At 38.3% G+C, this 20654-nt stretch overlaps 2 protein-coding genes across 2 annotated transcripts in view; one reads left to right on the forward strand and one right to left on the reverse strand.

Annotated features, from left to right (window-relative positions):
* Nucleotides 1-100: 100 nt before the first annotated feature.
* On the reverse strand, nucleotides 101-5971 carry LOC140237616 (transcription initiation factor IIA subunit 2-like). Its single transcript, XM_072317545.1, has 3 exons — nucleotides 5835-5971; nucleotides 2243-2347; nucleotides 101-701 (listed from the first exon to the last, which is right to left on the reverse strand). The coding sequence occupies exons 1-3, from the start codon at nucleotides 5904-5906 to the stop codon at nucleotides 555-557; spliced, it is 324 nt and encodes a 107-aa protein (XP_072173646.1). The 5' UTR covers nucleotides 5907-5971; the 3' UTR covers nucleotides 101-554.
* Nucleotides 5972-16943: 10972 nt separating this feature from the next.
* Nucleotides 16944-20654, forward strand: part of LOC140237574 (uncharacterized) — a 29829-nt gene continuing 26118 nt past the window's right edge. The window contains exons 1-2 of the mRNA XM_072317509.1: nucleotides 16944-17381; nucleotides 18195-18374. Of these exons, the coding sequence (XP_072173610.1) occupies nucleotides 17222-17381; nucleotides 18195-18374 (340 nt within the window). The 5' untranslated portion in view covers nucleotides 16944-17221. The remainder of the gene's footprint in view (nucleotides 17382-18194; nucleotides 18375-20654) is intronic.

Consider the following 20654-nt stretch of genomic DNA (forward strand, 5'->3'; position numbering starts at 1 on the left):
ATGGGCTTTCAGTGGGAGATTTCCCGTCGAAAGCGGGAGGGTTTTTTTTCCTTAACCCCCCGCTCCCCATAAAAAAGAAAAACAACAACAAACAAACAAACAAATAAACAAACAAACAAACTTTCAATTATCAGTTCCTTTCCTGTACAGTTAAATATTACATATCACATGTCCAAATTCTGACTAAATTCAGCACCACAATTTTTGATGGACATATTGTATGTTCCTTACAAAAATATTTATGGGGGGAAAAAACTCAAATAGTTTGAATGTGAATCATTGGCTTAAGATATACATGTACCATTTCTCTACTGAAGACACCTGTCACTTCTTGCACAAGTTATGCTAGAGTAGGATCGCCTTTTAAACAGTCCGCTGTTAACTGATGTCGTCAATGTCTCCATCAAGAATTCACAGGATTCTACATTATTGACGATTTTCAGGCAAATCTGTCCTGGTATTCCATCATAAACAAGTGCAGTCTTTCACTAATTTAGGCATCAGTTCAAGAGACTTCTCTGGTTTCCATGGACCAATCATTGCTTGTCATCCCGTCAGTCCTGGGCAGCCGACGATATCTTGCCATCAACAGCCACAATCTTCACTTTGTCAACTGTCACAAAGTCACCATTACGGAACTCCACGTCATTCAGTACGAATGTCCACACATTGTCACAGAATCTGTATGTGTTGAGGTGACCCTGTCCACAAAATTGTACCCAAAACACAGACAAACAGAAGAAGATAGAAATCTTTACCACTTGTGCATAATCCATTTCTTTTACATGTCTGATGTGGCTATTTTTGCACTTTTTTGCAACATTGATTGTGTATTCATGTCTGCCTGAGATCTGTGCACCAAAAAAGGTTCAAATTTGCTCACATTTGTGAATTTCCAGTAAAATTCTCTTCTTTTTGTCGTTTCCCCCCCCCCCCCCAAAAAAAAGGCCTATCTTCAACTTCAGCTATTCCTTTCTTGTACATGTACAACTTGTAACTTTAATTAGCCAGAAGCAAGGACACTAAAAAGTCCAGTTCAGCAATAATTTACTGTTAAAGGGAAGATAAACCCCAAGAGCAATGTGGATTGAGTGAAAGCAGCAACATTAGTAGAACACATCAGTGAAAGTTTGAGGAAAATCGGACAATCGATGCAAAAGTTATGAATCTTTAAAGTTTTGGTGTTGGAACCGCTGGATGAGGAGACTACTAGAGGATATGATGTATGAGTGGACAACAATACAAAGAAAATATAAAAAAATTTCAACAAAAATTCACTTTTCTAGAATCATGAAAGAGCAATGGACCAAACTCTTTCAGAAAGCAGGGGGAATAATTGCTACCCTTAACATATGTCAATATCAAGTTGATGGAATTTGTAATTTTCATGAAAAATGGATTTTTGTAGAATTTTCTTTATATTTTCTTGGTATTGTTGTCCACTCATACGTCATAACCTCTAGTAGTCTCCTCATCCAGCGGTTCCAACACCAAAACTTTAAAAATTCATAACTTTTGCATCGACTGTCGGATTTTCTTCAAACTTTCACTGATGTGTTCTACTATGATGTTGCTGCTTTCACTCAATCCACATTGCTCTTGGGGTTTATCTTCCCTTTAAACCAATATGACAAGCATCTAATGTTTGTAGTTACTTATAGCAAGGAACTCAACAAGGTAAGCAACATCATTATGAGGAAATATTCATAATTTCTTGCAGGAAAGTCATTTTGCAGCAGAGTTTCAAAATGGTTGCTTCACAAAACACATGGAAAAATGTATTACGCACTCTGGAGGTATAAAGTGTTTGCAAGTTTACAATCCGCCTCTTGACCTTTTGAGATTTCTGATTATCATGTGAGGCATGACAGCGATTACAATGAGAGATTGCAGTGAATGAATTCACAGGTTTTACACACATTTGGACTTACGACCGTCATCAAGTGACTTTAATCCAAGATTTGGGCAAGGTGAAGACATTTTTCAGAAAATTTTAGGTTACACTCATAATATTTACAGGTACACTGTAAATGGTATTCAAAAATGGACTATACACCCATATTTTTTTCTTTTTTGAGAGGATAATAATGCAGTTCTAGGATATCAAACTGTTCGCTATCCATGTGAAAAAAATGTGTTCAGGTACAGAAAGTGACAGCCTTGTGTATAGTGCGTGTAGTGATACATGTAGCGGTATCTGTGTTTAAATTGTAAATGGTCCATATACTGTCTGTAGTCTTACCTTAAAACTGATCTTATTCTTGAGTCTGTTGGCTAATGCATCATTGATGGCTCTATCAAACTTGAGCAGTACAGTGAGTGCCAACTGTGGTGTAATAAGCCTTGCCTGTAAAATAAAGAAACATGTTTAACAATCAATGCAATGACAGAATACAGTCCATGTCCTATATGAGTAGGTTTTCAAAGTGCAGGTTAATCTAGATTGCATGGATTCATCAAACTGAACTTTCCAAGCTCAGGTAAATGTAATAGATCTGTTGAATGATCCTGTACAACTTGAAGCCTTTCGTTACTGCAGAATACTGGGCATCATCATAATTCAGCTAAGGTTTGACTTGGAGTTGAAGTTTGACACATGCATGAAGTACAGTATTTTACAGCAGAGTAGATACTGTCTAATAATAATAATAATAATAATAATAATAATAATAATAATAATAATAATAATAATAATAATAATAATAATAATAATAATAATAATAATAATAATAATGATAATAATAATAATAATAACAACAATGATAATATTATAATAACAATGATAACAATATAATAATAATAATTGTAATTACTGTTGTTATTATTATTATTATTATTACTACTACTACTACTAGTAGTAACTACTACCAAAGCAAGTGGCCCTTGATTCGACAGGGTTCCATGAATAGACCACTCTTACAAATAAAAATTCACTGAAATTCATGAATAAAAAATGGGGCATATCAAGTGTGAAATTCAAACTATGCAACTACCTCCACACGTGTTCCCAAGAGCACAACAGTGGGCCGTCGCCGGACCCCTGAAATCATTGTCGCGACCCTCCCGGGTCAACTCGCATAAGCACTAAATACTATAGCCCAACCAGACGCCGTGCGCTAGCGCTAGCACAGCGTCTGACGGTGTGTGATACACATATCTACGAAACCCCATACACATATCTACTAAACCCCTTGAACACGGCCACACAACAACAAAACTGTTGAATATTTCTACATTGTTATCACAAATTTTACGAATCACTCACGTGAATTGAGATGCTTGGACTATAGTATGAGCATGGTATTTCAGTCCATAGTGAGCCCTCACGCAATATACACTGAGCAAAAAGTCCAATCTTAACCCGGAATGCTGTGATCATCGCTGGGCCATTCAAAATAAACCTTTCCCAGCTTTGAACAATGCAAATTGCGCTGCTAGAGTTTAGTACGCCCGCGAAGTCGACAGCGCCCTCTTTGCCCTGTGCTGCGCCGACATTTCGAATCATTTCTGCGATTTCTATGATTTCTGCGGCGTACAGGATTAAAAAAGGTGCAATTTTTGGTAAGTTGTAAAAGGAGTATATCAATATCAATAGCTGGAAACGATAGCTAAATAGATGAAGTTTTCACCTTATGTAGACCTAGTCTTAGTAACAAATATGGTGCAGTAAATTCAAAATCGAGTCGGCGCCCCGGAATCCTGAGATTACGTAGTGTCCTAGCCCGACCAGACGCTGTTACGCTATGCGAAAACAGCGTCTGACGAGCGCGGCATGCAGCCTCAAAGTGAGGAACCTCAACACAACTACAAAACTTAGGAAAATGTATACTTTTCTCCTTTAAACAGAATACTTTACTCACGTTAAATGCATGTTTCTATTAGTACAGAAGAATAGTTCGCCACACTGGGTCCATGGAGACCACTTGCGATAAGTCCGTGAAACAAATAAATGACACTTTCTCGCGCAATTCCTGACCGTCGGTACGTCGCAACGTACCATGTACAGCGACTGGGCTGTGTATAGTTAGGCCTGGCGTGAAAGATTGTGTACCGTGTGGACATGCTGGATATGATGATCAACTTCGGTAAGTTTCATTGCGTACATTTGAATACTGATAGCATCAGATGTAGAGTAAATATTGAAAAGTATACTCATTGAGTTTGAGGTGACAAAAATGATGTTAAGTATCAAAATTCAAAGCTATCGTAATACGATTACGTCGCTCTCCTAGTGGTTGGTGGTCGCGCGCGTACAGCCCTGTCGCGACGTACCGTGTACAGCGACTGGGCTGTGTATAGTTACGTAGTGTCCACACTGTACAGCCCTGTCGCGACTTACACTTGTGTACAGCGACAGGGCTGTGTATAGTTATAACTGCTACAGCAGTTTAACGGTTAAGTAACGGGTAAGTAATGTTGCACAGCAACAATCGACAATAGACTCGTTTCATTCAAAGTTTCGAAGTTACTAATACTAGAATCTATCTAGTCCGTTTATTATTATTATTATTATTATAAAAATGAAATAAACAATAAGAATAGACGATGAAGACTCAAGAGTTAAACAAGAGCCTAAATTTATCCTAGTCTAGGCCTAGAATCTACTTCCTAATTCCTGGCAAGGCGGAGTCCTACAATGTAGTTCTGAGTCCAACCTATACTGTCGTTAGATTTCTAGAGTAACTGCGTCAGTAAGCGGCCGTGCAGCCGTTCGCGGCAGTTACAACATACACGGTAATATACAGCTAAACACAGCATTGCACTGTTACATGCACACTACACATATACTAACACACTAGCAATCAACAAAAACCAACCGATAAAATGGGCACGATCTCTGACGAAAGTGAAATTTTCTCACCTAAATGACAACATATCGCATCCAAAATGAAATTTTCCATACTTCTTAACATAACAGTTAAGAAACAATGGTCCAAGAAACTGGATTTTTTTTCGTTTTCTCGATGTTCATGGATTTTAAAAACATATCCTCACGTAAAATAGAATTTTCGCGAGCCGATGTGGGCCACCATTTTTTTCAGAAAGTGGATGTTACCATCGAAAAAAATGAGAAAAACACGAGAAAGACATCAACAGCACCGCCAGAAGTGCGATCTTGTTTGCGGCCAATGCATGTGCGCACGCTATTTTCACGTGCTTTCGCAATGGGAATTGGCGCTTACGCAATGTTCGCGATACATGTGAAGGTGTTCAGCTAAAGATCGCGGAGCACGCGCGTATTGCATAGGGATTGTACATCGTGCCGCAAGCAGAAATACTACGTCGCAAATCGCCCTTATCGGCGAAAATTGTGCCGGGTTTTGCCATGGTAAATCATGAAAACTGCGTTGGTCAATGGTAAATTTCTTTCATGAAAACAATTGCGTTAATGAATAATCTTATCTATGATATATGAAATGGTTGAAAATAATTTGCCTGATTTGTTTACAAGTTGGAAAAACTCTTAACAATGCCGCAAACGGGATATTTTACTCTAAGTGTTAGTCCTACTACTAGACAACTACAAGTTCTAACGTTAGAGTCCTTGACCGACAAGTATGTCTAATCCCGCGAAAAACTTCTCATTTATTGTAATGACATTTTCTGAAATGTCATTATTATAAATGAGAAGTTTTTCGCCTTAGACACATACCGACATACTTGTCATGTCGGTCAACTGATACTCCTAGCTCCTGTTGATCTGTAGTGTAGCAGGAACAGTCATGCAAACACAATATACGGGACTACACAAACTAGCTTAAATGCACAATTATACCGGTTTTTCGGTCTCCGCTGACAGCCAAAATAAGCATGCAGCAAACAACAACTGTTACCTGAATTAATTCGTCAAGGCTCTCTTGCAAACTGTTCCCAAGGACAGTGTTCCTGTACAACTGGTGACTCATTTTGATGTTTGCACAGCTCAAATTTAATCAATTTTCTTGCAGTGTCCACCTTCCTTGTCAGTCCAATCTGTGGTTCTGATTGAGAACTATATTACGAGCGAGCGCCAGGAGAGGGCGCCAAATAGAATCTGGAATCTCTGACCACAAAGTCTCTTGGGCAGCCACACATACGTTCGACCACCCCGTGACTGACCTCTGTTTGTGACTCTGTGTTTGTTTTTGATTTGTTTGTCTGTTCGATGGAAACACATGAACATTTGAAATAATTCAACCCTTCCCCCTCTTTTCAATAGTCCATTGCTCATCAAACATCACTTTTTCTGTTCATTGGATTTTATTCGTTTTTTAAGGCAAATTGAATGTGGTGTGGATTTTTTATGCACTCTACCCGATGTTCAAACACGCCGAGATATCTATACGACTACTATAAGAAATCACGTTGGTGGAAAGTGAAAAGAATGATAATCATACATATCGATGTTCCATGCATTCCCACCATCACTGAATAGATGCTGTATATGCAATATTATATGTTTTATTCCTCATGTAAATTTTTGGTATAAGAGTAGGCCCTATAGTCTATGCGTGCTTCTCTATCTGATGTCTTTATTTTCGGATGTACGTGGGACTATAAAATAGGGAAGGGGTAAAAGGTAATGGAGGGATGTACTGCATATCATGGAGATAATAAGGAACATATACTTGGATGGAGAAGAAGAGGAAGAAAAAGAAGGCGGAGAAAGAAATAAAATTGAAGAGTTTGTTCGCAAAAACTGATAAGTCCATTTTTGAAGATTTTAAAGTACGGTCTCTGTCATAAAGTACAAAATAACACCTTTTAAAGGGCCCGTGGTACAGCATTGGTGGTGATGAGAATTGGGTTTTTAACTTATTGCGAGATAACAAGAAAAAACTTGTTATAGTACAGAGCATACCATTTTAAGAGGAATTTAAAGTTTATTTGATGAAAATCGGGTTTGGAATGACTGAAGCATCCAAAAACAAAGTAAAACAAAGCTGTCGTAATAAAGTGTGGGTCCCACACTTTATTAGAATCGCTCTTTTTTGGATATCTCAGTCATTTCAAAACCAATTTTCATCAAATAAACGTTGAATTCCTCGAAGAATTATATGCTCTTTCATATTTCATAAGAGGTTTCTCATTATCTCACCAAAAAATGTTAGAAACCTGAAATTAGGTCTCAACCAAACGATCCCTTTAAATGATATATTGGTCACTACATATAAAGGTACATTTTGAAGTCATCGCATGGTCAAAAGAAGCAAAAATGTTCTTATTATTCTATTTATTTTTCTTGACCTTTAATCACAAATATCTCCATTTGGCAAATATGGACTTATCGGTTTTTGCAAACAAACTCTTCAAATGCAGTAGAGGCCTGATACCAGGACTGGTTCATTAAAAAATTTGAAAAATAATACTCTTGTATACGCGCACAGGCACCTTTTGCGAGAAGAAAGAGCTGCTTAAATTCAAAATCATAGCAGTCTATTGAGTGTCACAGAAAGGAATTCACTCAGTCCCTGAACCAATAATGGTCCTATAGCCACTGATACAATATTGTATATACATTTGTATTAAAAATGATATACATGTAAGTGCATATAAGATTGGTGTTTTATATCGATTGCTATTCTATTGGTATTTATTCTTATTCATGTGTCAATATTAAAAGAAGGTATAAATTCTCCTTAAAAAAGCTGAGAGAAAAAGGGTAAAACGTCAAAGTTCATTATTGTATAGCACACTGGCAGACAGTGAAATCTGTCCAATGATGAGACCGTTTCAATTTTCTGCAAATCATCTGGCGTCATATAATAAGTTAGAGGCAGGCAAATCCTCTCAGTCACGTGACCATGACGTTTCTTGAGATCACAGTCATCAAAGCTCGGCTCACGTACATGATGAAATTGTCGTCTTTTAAAAGAGCGTAATACAGTGAAGAGCTTGTTCGCAAAAACCGATAAGTCCATATTTGCCAAAGATATTTGCGATTAAAGGTCAAGAAAAATACAGAGAATAATAAGAAAATTTTTGCTTCTTTTGACCATAACTTCAAAAATGTACCTTTATATGTAGTGACCAATATATCATTTAAAAGGTATTATTTTGTACTTTATGACAGAGACAGTACTTCAAAATCTTCCAAAATGGACTTATCGGTTTTTGCGAACAAACTCTTCGTATATTCTGATAGAGATGGATGATAAAAAAGATACAAATAGACGGATAAATTGATAAATAAATGGCCGTGTTTACTGACATATCCAAATAATAGTGCAAGCATTTATACAGCCAATGTTTTTCCTGATCACAACCATCAGGCAAGCTTGTCCGTATAGATATTATATAGTTGCCGGAAACAAAACAAAACAAATACCAGGCGGTATATGACATAAAAGATATTATGAATCCCATCGAGATCGTGGATATCATGGGGTATATAGGAACAAATGAATTTAACTTTTTTTTTTTTTTTTTTTTTAGCTATTCCCCTAGGGAAACATAAGTTTGAAAACACCATCCGTCGGTCATTATGTATAAATAAGCTGCTTCGAACAATAACGAAGGAATATTTATTTTCTCCCAGTTCGTCATTCATAATTATGTGAATGATTATTCACACCCATTCGACATCACAATATTTGTGACAAAGAGCTCTCCCGCAGTGTAGGCGGCGTCCGTATGTCAGATCACTGTTAACAGACATTCAAAAGAAAATACAGTATAATCTCAAAAGATGTGATCCGTCCGATTTCTCAAAGTTTTCTTCTCAGGAATTCCGTTACAAATTATGTTGCACACATTATTCTATGAAAATAAATCCCGAACCAGTCAAAAGATAGTCTAAAAAAGAATAACATTTTATAAGCAGGCTGCAGTGAAAATTTTCTCAAAACCAGATACAGGATTCGGGGAATTGTGAAATTTTGATTGGCCCTAATTTTTGCAAAACAGTTCCGGTAACAGTTTAGATATACAAAGTCGTGAGCCGAAGATGTCATCACGTTATCCATTTTCTTTGATCGTGGACAATAACAATTATGGAATTTTAGTTTTTCTGATATATAAAAACATGATGCCATTTTTGGCTAAATAACTGGCTTCAAAATAATGATCGTCAGATATATCAGGATTTAAAACCGTGGGGTAAAATGCTTTCGAACAATACAACCGGAAATTTTGAGTGTGTGAGGTGCATCAACTCGCTCATTTATTCATATTGACTTTTCAAGATTTGTTTTCCCTTAAACTATGCAGCATTTCAAATTTTCATAACTTCTAGTGTAAGTTATTTCATGCCACTTTTGATCGAATTTTGACTATTGTGCTTGTCCAATGTATGCTATGTATATCTTCTCAGACTATTTTTATACTGGTCCGGAATTTCAGAACCTGTTATTATGCAATATCTTAATTGATAACAAACTACTGTAAATCTGTATCTTTTCTCCCGAACATCACGCTTTTGATTGGCTAGACCATGGGCCCATTCTCAAATTTAGGAAGTCTAATGACGTCACATAATAGCAAAAGGATCTGTTTACTCGCGACAAAACTCTGCAACGTGTAAATTTGGTCAAACGGCGCGCAGGTGCTTACGTCATTATTGCTTTGTATGAGCGGAAATACAGTAGATGACTAAGATCTTTAGGCCTATAATAGGGTATACGCAGTGCGCGATGCAATATTACATATATGAAACATTCCAACGTAGAATGTTTTAATATTTCCAGATGAATTTATTCGTTATATTATATTCTATCATTCTATGACGGAGATTTAGCTAAGGCTTACTAAAAACACATTGGAAATGTAAAATACATCGTTTTTAATGTTCCGAATTCGTCGAATGTTGAGTTGGCCACCGAAGAGTGTTATGCACGGTCGTTATGCACTGCTAACCTCAGTTAGTCTAATTTCTAAACTTTTTTCATTTTTGTTGTAAACGTTACGCGACTTCCTAGCTGGCCACGACACAATAAATATCTGTATGGTAGGGGTCCAACCCACCGACCGGGTCCATAACGACCGGCCGCGCATTATAATGGCATTGCGCGTACAGAAAGAAAATGTACGCATGGGACTACGCGCAACGGTGTTCGATTCTTCACTGGGCTACGCTACCGAGTAAAATGAGGCGAAAACAAGTAAGTATTCCCTCTAAATTACCGAAATTTAGCAAAATCGAATAAGGTTTATCGTGTAACTACATATAACTAGGCCTACCTTTGCTGACTCGTTGTTAGATGTAGAGTATCCTTCCGTAATAAATTTGACGATTTTGACCGCAAAATTGTCACCGCCGCTTGTACGATCGTGCACACACGTTACACATAAACATCCATAAACATTTTGTCGCCCGCTACGACCGTACGAGTTGATGCAGAAACGAGAAATGAATGTGAAAAAACAAACCGACTCATCTAATTTATTTCAATTACGATGAAAAGTTTCCTAATGAAAATCAAGTCAAATTCATCAAGCAGTCCTTCAAAAGTAATATCGAAGGATTCAAAATATATTCAAATATTATTGGGGAAAAAAATTACGACTAGAAAAAAACAGCAGCTTGTCGAAAAAACGCGTTTAAGTACGCTTTATACGTATTGTCAATAGAGGGCGGGGGTGGTCGGTCGATATGAGCCCGGCAACTGAGTGCGGAAAAAATGACACCCCACGCGTTCGAAGCCGCCATCTAGAGCGCGTACCTCAGATCGCATTTTCAGTGCGCGCTTGTGAATCAGGAGTATTTTCTCCACACGTGAGTAAAATTTCAGGCAAATTGTGAGATTTTTCACGTTTCTGTTGATAGAAAAACGTTAGGTGTCCGATATTATGGACACCCAACCATACCTGTCCATCCGATCCGGTTGTCGCGCGCGACTGCAACAGAAAACAGTCCAGAAACTAGACTACGTCCTCATACCCGAAAATTCCCATTACCGAGAGATAAATGTAGTCTATTTTTAGTTGTTGAATATATATTTTTAGGAGATTTTGGAGAAATTATGTACTAAAATGATATTTTCTTTAATTTAAAATCAATTGAAATAATTATAAATATTTATGTTATATCCTTAAGGCCATAAATGAAGTGTTTTAATTATAATCAGAAATTAGAATTGATATAATTTCCTACTATCGACTATGTTGTAGGTCACGATGTCGTCATTTGTTATTTTCTTCTTCGATGCTGTGCGATAGCCAAATCATTTACTGTAGGCAATACCCATCACCTGGAACGAAAGAACATTTCACTGTTTTGTTTGTGTTAAATATCTGAAGTTACGCTTGATATTGCGCATAATTCTTGAAATATCTGACAGCTGCAAGAATCAGATGTCTTTGAATAAGTTTGCATGTGAGTAAAAGCTTCTTTGACCAATTTATTTCATCTTTGTGGAGAGTTGTTGACGAAGCGTAAAGAGAGACGAGCGACAGTGCAGTAAGCATTATTGCAGCAGTGGTGAGGAGCGTGTGCTGAGACTGCTGAACCGTGTGAACGGGAATGTTATTTCATACCAGATAAATTTACGTATGCCCTACTGTGCAGTGCAGTGTACACATCATCACACTACACACAGTTACTTTAGTAACTAAACCAGCTAACCTTGTAAAGTTGTATATACACAGTTACACTCTTAGCAGGATTTATTTGTAAGTTTATTTGTAATTGTAGTTGTACCAATTAAAACTGACCAAAATTCAACCATATTATAACACTGACTGGGTCATGATGATTTAAATGACTGCCAGCTTGACAACATTTGTTTATAGGCAGTGTATACAACCACACGCGTGTGTCTTTACCATCCAGCCACACGAGTGTGGCTGTAGCCATGGCCCGAGTCGCTGGATACAGCCACACTTGTGTGTAATGTACATGTACATAGGGATACAATGTACACACACGGTACGGAGAAGATGATCGCCGTGCGTGCATGTCAAACACGTAAACGCCACACAATCAGCTTGCTCACAAAGTGATGAAAGTAACCTCATTTTCATACCTTTTAATATTGTTATTTTACAAATATATTTTTCGCTCCATTCTCATCTTGTTTGCTTGATATGATGGGTTTAGAATTAATACTACAATAGCAAAGTTACAACTGCCGCTAAATTGGGGGACTTTGGATTGACATCGCTAAACTGCTGGTGGTGTGCTAGCGATCGCTCAGTGCAGCTGCAGCCAAGCCAGCGCAGTTGTGCCGCCTGCCCCAGGAGGGACCCGGACTCGCGCGCCGGCTGCCTGTGTACGCTGGATCGTGGATGCGCGATTTGCGAGTACCCGAACGAACGACACGAAGGCGAAGTCTCAATAACGACACGATGTATCAAAATCAATTATAACTTAAAATTTACCTCATCAAATCAAGAAAATGAGAATAAAGTTAAAAATGAAAAAAAAAAGTAAATTTGTCTAGATGGTGTGATAATATTAAATGGGATTAATCTAGGAGGCAGGTTCATGTTCATTGCTTTGCAGTGGTGCATGATCGCGTGTTGATGTGGCCGGCCACACACACATTCTCGCTACGCGTTTGTGGATATGTACATAGTACAGTACATTATACACACGAGTGTGGCTGTATCCAGCAACTAGGGCCATGGCTACAACCACACTCGTGTGGCTGGATGGTAAAGACACACGCGTGTGGCTGTATACACTGCCTTGTTTATAAACATGATAAACATAAATTATAAGTAATATAGGCCTAGGCCCTTGCCTTCTAAATTACATAGCCTACATGCAACAGCGATTACCATCTTGACATTGGCATTAGGTTGCCACTACCATGAGCACTACACTGTACCTTAAGTTGCCAGATGCAGACATTCACATCGCATGTAATGCGCGCCGCAATCGGAGATCAAATCGGCGATTGGAGACCATTAAGTTATCTAGGCCTATGTAACAGGTGACAAAACCATTTTTAATGCGAGAATGTTGTGATTTCAAATGGATTTCACGTGGCAGATTAACAAAGTTTTTAAAATGCAATGATGATGCACAATGCATCCTACAAACTTGTACATTGAAGTGTGTGTATAACACATGCGCTAATAATACGTAGTGCGCTATGGGCGGCGAACTAACTCAGTGCCTATCGTTAGTTTGCCAACCCGGGAGTGCATAGGAAATACACGCAAGCGGTAATTGACATTAGAAACCTTTCTTCTTCTTTTCACTGCACATGTTATGATGTACACTGTACAGTCCTCTTTGTAGAATGCAGGCTTGAATGGTAGGCCTACAACAAGATACTCTACAAATTGTAAACTTTATAGCTCTAGTATTCTGTTGTAGGCCTACCAAGCCTGCATTCTTGTTTTAGCACGCTGTTGAATTTTGGTATGGGTAGGCGGTAGGCTCCTACTATAAATCACTTAGGTATTTGGAATGGAAAAGCATTGATGTTGTTCCTTAACAAAGCAACTCGCTCTTCGTGAGCTTACAGTTAATAATACACCTCTGCGCTACACCAAATGCTGCTTACACAATTGAAGTTCGGCATTAATATAAGGGTAGATATCTACCATGGTGTCTGGAAGTAGATACATGTGTAGACTGATTTTACTGTAAAGTTGGAAATATTTGCAGTAAGTACATTCATTTTTGCATATTTCATGTCACTTTTGGCTGGTAGGAATTCCAGAACTGGTGAAAATGTTGCAGTTTTCTCTACACATTTTAAATGGGTTGAACTGTACACTCCATCAATGATGCTTCCCTGGTATGATAACCGCACCAGCGACCCTAACACATACTCGTTACTGGTTACAGCGCCCTGGGGTTATGGTATTAGAGTCATAAGTGTGTTGGTGTGTATGTGTGTATGCAAGTGTCCTGGGACTATGTATATTATTAGTAGTACACTGCACATTTGTGTCACGTGCATGCTGTAGTTTCTGTGCATCCTGTACATTGGAATGGATTGAATGGGGCAGCACATCAATTTTCATGTTGATGTCAAATCAGATTCTGCCTTTTCTGTGAAGTTGATGAAAAATACAAGTAAGTGATTGTGCAGCACAAATTTATGAACCCTGAGCCACTTTATAGTGTGAAATATAAATCATGCTAAAATATTGGCATTTACATGTAATACACTAACTGGGAGCTAAATAAAAATCAATTACAAACTACTGTAAAAGTGGAAATTTTCAGGTGTTGAAATTTTTGCGCATTTCGCGCAACCAGAACCTAGCGAGAAAATAAAAGCATGCAAATATTTTTGCTTGCCATTTGTTCCAGTAGTTGATGTTTTTATTCCGTGGAATTAAAAAACATGTGAAACTCTTCTTTATACCCGGCTGAGCGAGAAAAGTCATTCGCGTGAAAATATCCACTTTTACAGCTTGTTGAGAAATATAGACATTCCTAGAGTGCACATGAACGTATGCACTTGCACTGTAGACTTACTAATGTTTTTCCTTGTTTTGTTCTGTGTTCACCTCAGTGAATTGATTTTAGGTGCAAATTTCATAATGCAGTTAGTGCAAAGTTAGAATTGCTAATAAGAAATTAAGCTGTAATGCATGATACTATGAACACTAACCCCCCCCCAAAAAAAAAAAAAAAAATTGTAACTTCAGTATCCAGCATGTATGACAAATGTACACTGTACATGTCAGACTTTTGGTGTCCAAAAATATGCCATTTTATACAAATGATGCACAGGATAGAGTGTGTTAGTGAAGGTGCGGCGCGCTCGAGAGTATTGACAATGGTGCGACATGCACGAGGCGCAGCCGAGTGCATGTTTGCAACCGTTGTCAATACTCGAGAGGGCGCCGCACCTTCACTAACGCCACAAAATAATCCTGTGCATCATTTGTTTTATAAAATGGGTCGAAAACTAACAGCATTATTCACGTACCTTTGTGGGTCAATACCAGTCAGCTACATGTAGCACTCGCTCAAAAGTCAAGATGTCCGAAGATGTTCGTCCCAAACATTTACGCACGTCGCACTCGGAAATCCCGCACATAAGTACTGTACGTAGAGTATACGTACGCCACGTGTTATGCACAAGAAAGGCCGCCGGCTGTTGTGGCAGCCCGCGGCCCGAACTAGAAGTTGTTTACAGGATTGACAGCGCGTATAGTAGCGCGTGACGCACTTGTAACAACTGATTGAGTGCGCACTGCTAGTGTAAACATTGTGATGTACGTCAGGCCAGGGAGGTGGAAGAGAGACTCTTCCGCCTCCCTGGTCAGGCCGTTCATTTACTAAGAAATTAATGCACTCACACGTGACTCATTTCAGCGCTTCCAATTGGCTACATTCTTGAACCCATTTTATAATACTGAATAGCATACAATGCAATAGTGAAGAAAATCATTGAGGGTTTGGCCCAATTTTAGATCATATACTTTCATCCACATGTATAAAAGATAAAAAAAAAAGCACAGGTGTGTAAATGTAAATTGATGGGAATACTAGTATAAGATGTTATTTTTCTGTGTTAAAATCTCTCCAGTATTGAGAACAATTTGAGTAAGTGTTCAAAGCAAGCTGCCTGTAATTTGACCATAGTGCTGTCTAATATTTGATTGCCTGCTGTAATGTAAAACCCATGCTTTTGCATGTGTGTCAAATTTGGGCACAGGAGGTCAAACCTTGGGTGCTATGTTTTTTTTTTTACACATTGTCCTCAACCTGGATGGTATCACTTACTGTACCAGTTTCTAGGCAATTGTGCAGCTCATGCTCACTTTGTCTGTGGAGGAACTTCAGACTGCATCAGAGCCAGACTCGACAGATAAACACCACCTGAGGTGATAGGCCCAAATTGTCAGACTCCCATAAACACATACCGTTTGCATGCCCATTCCCTGTGAAAATGACATTGAAAACCTATATTAGTTGATTATTGTAGCTGAACAGGAAGGAGATACAGAAGAAGTAACTACTTTCTATTTCAGGGTAGTTTTTGTATACAGTGTACATACAGCTGTAGTGTTCTTCACAAAGTAGTCTCCAGTGGAAATCGTCCTTGCCATGTTGGCCTCTGCACAGCAGGGCACCAGAATGAATATGTTCTTTTCATGTCATAGAGAACATAGATTATCATGACATTGTGTTATTCATTTGTTAATATTAAATTGGTTAGTCAAATACCGGTTAGTGATTGGCTAAACACAGTCACGTGATGGAGGAACATTCGTTATGTTCGCCCATGGGAGAACATTTTTGTAATGTTCTCCCATGGGAAAACATTTTCACGTAACAAATGACAGAAGGCCTAGGACCGCGCGCGCACAGTGAATTTGCTTCTGCGCGAGCGAGCGATCGAGTGCGTTGTGCTGATGGTTGACGTTGACGTACTAGTATTTGACGTATTTGACTAACCCATATAATATAACAGATGATGACTTTTGTTGTCGGGAACATGTACCAAACGTTCCACCCTCAGGGTTTGAAATGCTATTTCGGGAGGCTATAAGTCCCTCGACTTCGTCTCGGGACTTATATGTATAACCTCCCTCAACAGCATTTCAAACCCTTCGGATGGAACATTCGGTATGTTCCCTCCCCCGCCAGTCATCTATATAATGTGCAGTGTACAATATGTATGCACATGTACAATGTACTCGTACCTAGGGTACTTTTAAGGTCCAGTTTACCTTTGGGAACAGTGATTAAAAAAATGTCAAAGATATGACATTTAATGCATATGTGTTAGTCTGTTGCACCACAAAACATCCTATCATATGAAACTTTTGCAACAAAGCCTAAAATATAAGGAGATAAACACTTTCTCAATAAACCGTAACTGTAGATGGTTTAGTCTGGAAACATTTTTGTTATAACTATTGTTCACATTTTGTATATTTCACAATACTTAACATCGATTTTACCGATTCAAATTTTTACAGTGGTTGTTTCTATCCCTAACTCACATTTAAGTACCATTTTAAAGCACTAATGCTGGGTTTTTGTTTCATCTGCAAATGGTAAATTATGCCTTTAACAAATTATTCCAAAATGCATCCACTTTGGTGCATTCAATTTCTGTAGAGATGAAGGGTCCTGTTGAGAAGAAAAAAAAAAAGAAGAAAAGGAAAAATAGAGGAAGAAGGATGAAAAAGAGGAAGAGGAGAGAGGGGGTATGGGAGTATTAGTGAGAGTATGGTGTGTGATTTTAGTATTTGCTCTGTCACACTTACACTATATTATACTCTGAGAATGTTTGTGTTTGGTACGATGTAGTTGGTGGTTGAGTACATGACCAACTTTCATAAATCTTCACATGATCTTCCTCCTTCAGACAATTAGGCCATGGCTGCAAGTGAGCTAGCAGACAACAGCGCAGGGGAGCTGCGAGTCGATGACCAGGCGGGTCCCCTCACCCACCTGGACAACTTTGAAGATGTGAGCACCAATGTCTCAGAGTTTGCTCAGGTCATATTTCATGGAGTCCAGGAGTGCTACGTACCAGGTAGGCCCAATTCACGTACTATCCAACGAGTGTTGTATCATATTTTTGTTGCAATTAGATTTTCAGCCGCTGCGTAGCGGGACTGGAGACATTATTGACAGAACTTACATTGTACTGTATACAGCATATATATTTAGCAAGTCTAATTTTTTAGCGCATCGTGACCTCCTGACAATTTTGTGAGCGGTTGAATTCACGATCGTGGAATACAGTGCTGTAAGGAGAAACGTACTGCGTGCATGTCACATTTATGTCGGAATCGGAATTAATATTTTGCGTGTTTTTAAATTCGCGAATAGCACCCGACTCGCAAAATTCGCGAACATGAAAACCTTGCAAAATATTTGGCGTATTCAGTACTTGTGTGTATTGATGTGATTGCACAATGTGCAGAGATTTGTCAAACCATGCGGGTATGAGTAATAATCAAGTGAGTAAAACTGAACCCAAAACCAACACTGAACCCCCAAATCATAACAATGTATCAGTCATCTTCAACACGAGAGACACAGAATAAACAAAAGACAGAAACTAATAAAGTTTAAGTAGTCTTTTAACTGTCAGTGTTAATGCTGATTGTGATCGTTGAGTGAGATTGTGAGATTCAAGTATGTACACATGAATATCGCATCTACCAGTTTTCACTGGAAAATTTGTGATGTGTTTTTGTGTTTTGAAAATTCTCTTTTCACTTGAATGAGCTATGTTTATCTGCTTGCCTGTCAAGTTTAGAGATACATTGGCATCACATGAAGAATGTCTTGCCCAAAAGAGATGTAAATTTATTATCACAAACCTGTTGCGTTTTTGCAGGAAATGATGTCATTTGCAACTACACTCTGACCCCGGCCATCAAGCCCCAGTCGAGGGACTGGATTGGAGTCTTCAAGGTCGGCTGGACCTCCACCCGCCAGTATCGGGCCTTTGAGTGGGCCCCATGCCCAGCCGATTGGACCGAGGGCCAGGATTATTACCAGGAAATCACGTTCAAAGGTAGGTATCTTAGCCCAAATCTGCTCCTGAGCTATTTGAGGCACAAATTCTATTGTGCATAAGTTGCAGATGTGCTTATTAGTAGATTTGGGGTAGAATGCCGAAGTCAAAATGTCACTGTAATTTGTTTAAAAGTTGGATTTTTAAGCTGTAACTTTTACTGGGAATGTTCAGTGGTAATATAATTTTGAAGGTAAGTGGGGAAGAAGGGAATAGACAATTACACTGCATTTGTGTGAAATGGTAGTAGTCAAAGAACTAAGATCAAGGACAGATATTGTGCTCTTACAAACAAGAAAAGTTATGCACAACCATTACTTTAACCATGACTGCTCATAAATGTAATTTGATGGATTGGGTACATGTAGGAATATTTGAATGAATGTGGTAGTTAAAAGTCACTGCTTAATGCTTTTGTCTTAACTGTCATTTTACAGCCATTACTTTAGCTTGTTGACCCAGAACTTCAGTTATGAAAGCCTACTGGTAACAGGGTTCTGAAAGTAGGGCAGAATTGAATTATATAAATGATATAATGAAATATCTAGGGATTAAGGGGTCAAGGTGAAATGTCCCCAAGTATAGCCAAAATGTAATTTCTGGCCATAAAATCCCCCAAGAAAGGGCATAAGCAAATTTGAAGACAAGATATATTTTTGTGCTATCATGCATTTGCTATTGATCATCTTCATTATATAGTACACATACAATTGCGGACCTAGACTCTGATTTTAAACCATTTTCTCCAAACTTGAAGGGAGAATGATTAGGGCTGCTGGGGTCTTCCAAACAGTGAAGTTTTTTTCCGCTTATATTCATCTTCTCATGGAGTCAAATAACTTGTGACTGTGTCTGATCACTGCTAGTATTCCAAATGCTGCAATGTACATGTACAATGTACATACAATGTACAATATACAATGTGTGAATTTTGCATTTGTGAGTTTTTGAGGAACTACTGTAGAAGAAAGGTCTGGATAGGAGACTAAGGATGAGATGGAGATAGGGATAAGAAAAGCGTGGGGAATTCCAGTAGGATCAAGGTATATTGTATAAAGTCCGCTTAGCACTCCCCTTTGTGATTGTATATGGTGTGTGTGTGTTTCGGGCTTTTTTTTTTTTCTTTTTAATATTCACTGGTACATTGTACCAGATATGATGCGTATCGTCCCACATTGAAATGTATTCAACCAGAATGGGTACGTGGGTTGAATGTGTTTACATTCAAATTGATAGTCAATCAGGCTTTGTATTGAACATGGACCTACAGTGAGATACACACAAGGGTCCACACACAAGACTAATTGACTTCAGAATGTTAAAATGCCAAACACAAACAACATGGCGGCCCCTCATGTTCTGTGGTATTTTACTTAGCAATGTTATTATTTTCCTTTGTGAGCAATGTACACAAAAGTGCGACTGAAGTATAAGTGTGTGCATTCTGCTTTTGAGATCATACCAATAAAGACTTTAAAGGGACTGTACAGTACTGATTGAGGTAGGGATTCATGTTTAGAACATTCCTAAGTGAGATAATGAAAAGCCTCTTGTGCAATATGAAAGAGGATGTAATTTTAAGAAGGATTCAACGTTTATTTGATGAAAATTGGTTTTCAAATAGCTGAGATATCCAAAAAAGTGCTAATAATAAAAGGCGACATGCCCCAACTTTATTAGGATCTCTTTGTTTCGTTTTGTTTTTGGATATCTCAGCCATTTTAAAACCGATTTTCATCGAATAAACTTTTGATACCCCATAGAACTGCATGCCCTTTGACATCTCATAGAGTGGTTTCTGAATATCTCACAAAACGTTAAAAGCTAAATCTTCACCTCGACCAGAACTGTACACACCCTTTAATGATAGCCGTCATCGAAAATCACCTGGACTCTACCAATCTACTGTATGAGAACTGATGCAAAGTTCTTACGCTTCTTGTTTCATATCTGCCTGCTTGTAATTAGCATTTCACCTTCATTCTTCATTAAAGTTATGAAAATTTATACATTTATCATTTTTAATGGGAAAAAAAGGCTTCTAGAAAACTTGATATAGCATGCTGAATAGTATGAATGTGATTTGTCCACTCTTGAACCCATTTACCTTATGCCAAAGTGTACCAAAAATCTATATTCTGTATACCACTATGCACACACTCACGTACATTGTACACAATACACTATACAATATGTAGTCTGCAGGTTCTGGTGGCCAGCCTATAAATTTTCACTATGCTGTCAATATTGCGGATGTCAAAGTACTCACAACTGCTGTGG

The sequence above is a fragment of the Diadema setosum genome, chromosome 14, assembly GCF_964275005.1.
Source record: "Diadema setosum chromosome 14, eeDiaSeto1, whole genome shotgun sequence".
In the NCBI taxonomy this organism is placed as follows: Eukaryota; Metazoa; Echinodermata; class Echinoidea; order Diadematoida; family Diadematidae; genus Diadema; species Diadema setosum.

Excerpts from the sequence above, each read along its gene's own strand:
- LOC140237616 (XM_072317545.1), bottom strand. The coding sequence starts at position 5,906 with ATGAGTCACCAGTTGTACAGGAACACTGTCCTTGGGAACAGTTTGCAA. Across the intron at positions 2,348-5,834 it reads GCCTTGACGAATTAATTCAG|GCAAGGCTTATTACACCACA; the intron begins GTAACAGTTGTT and ends TTTATTTTACAG. Across the intron at positions 702-2,242 it reads AGAATAAGATCAGTTTTAAG|GGTCACCTCAACACATACAG; the intron begins GTAAGACTACAG and ends TTTTGTGGACAG.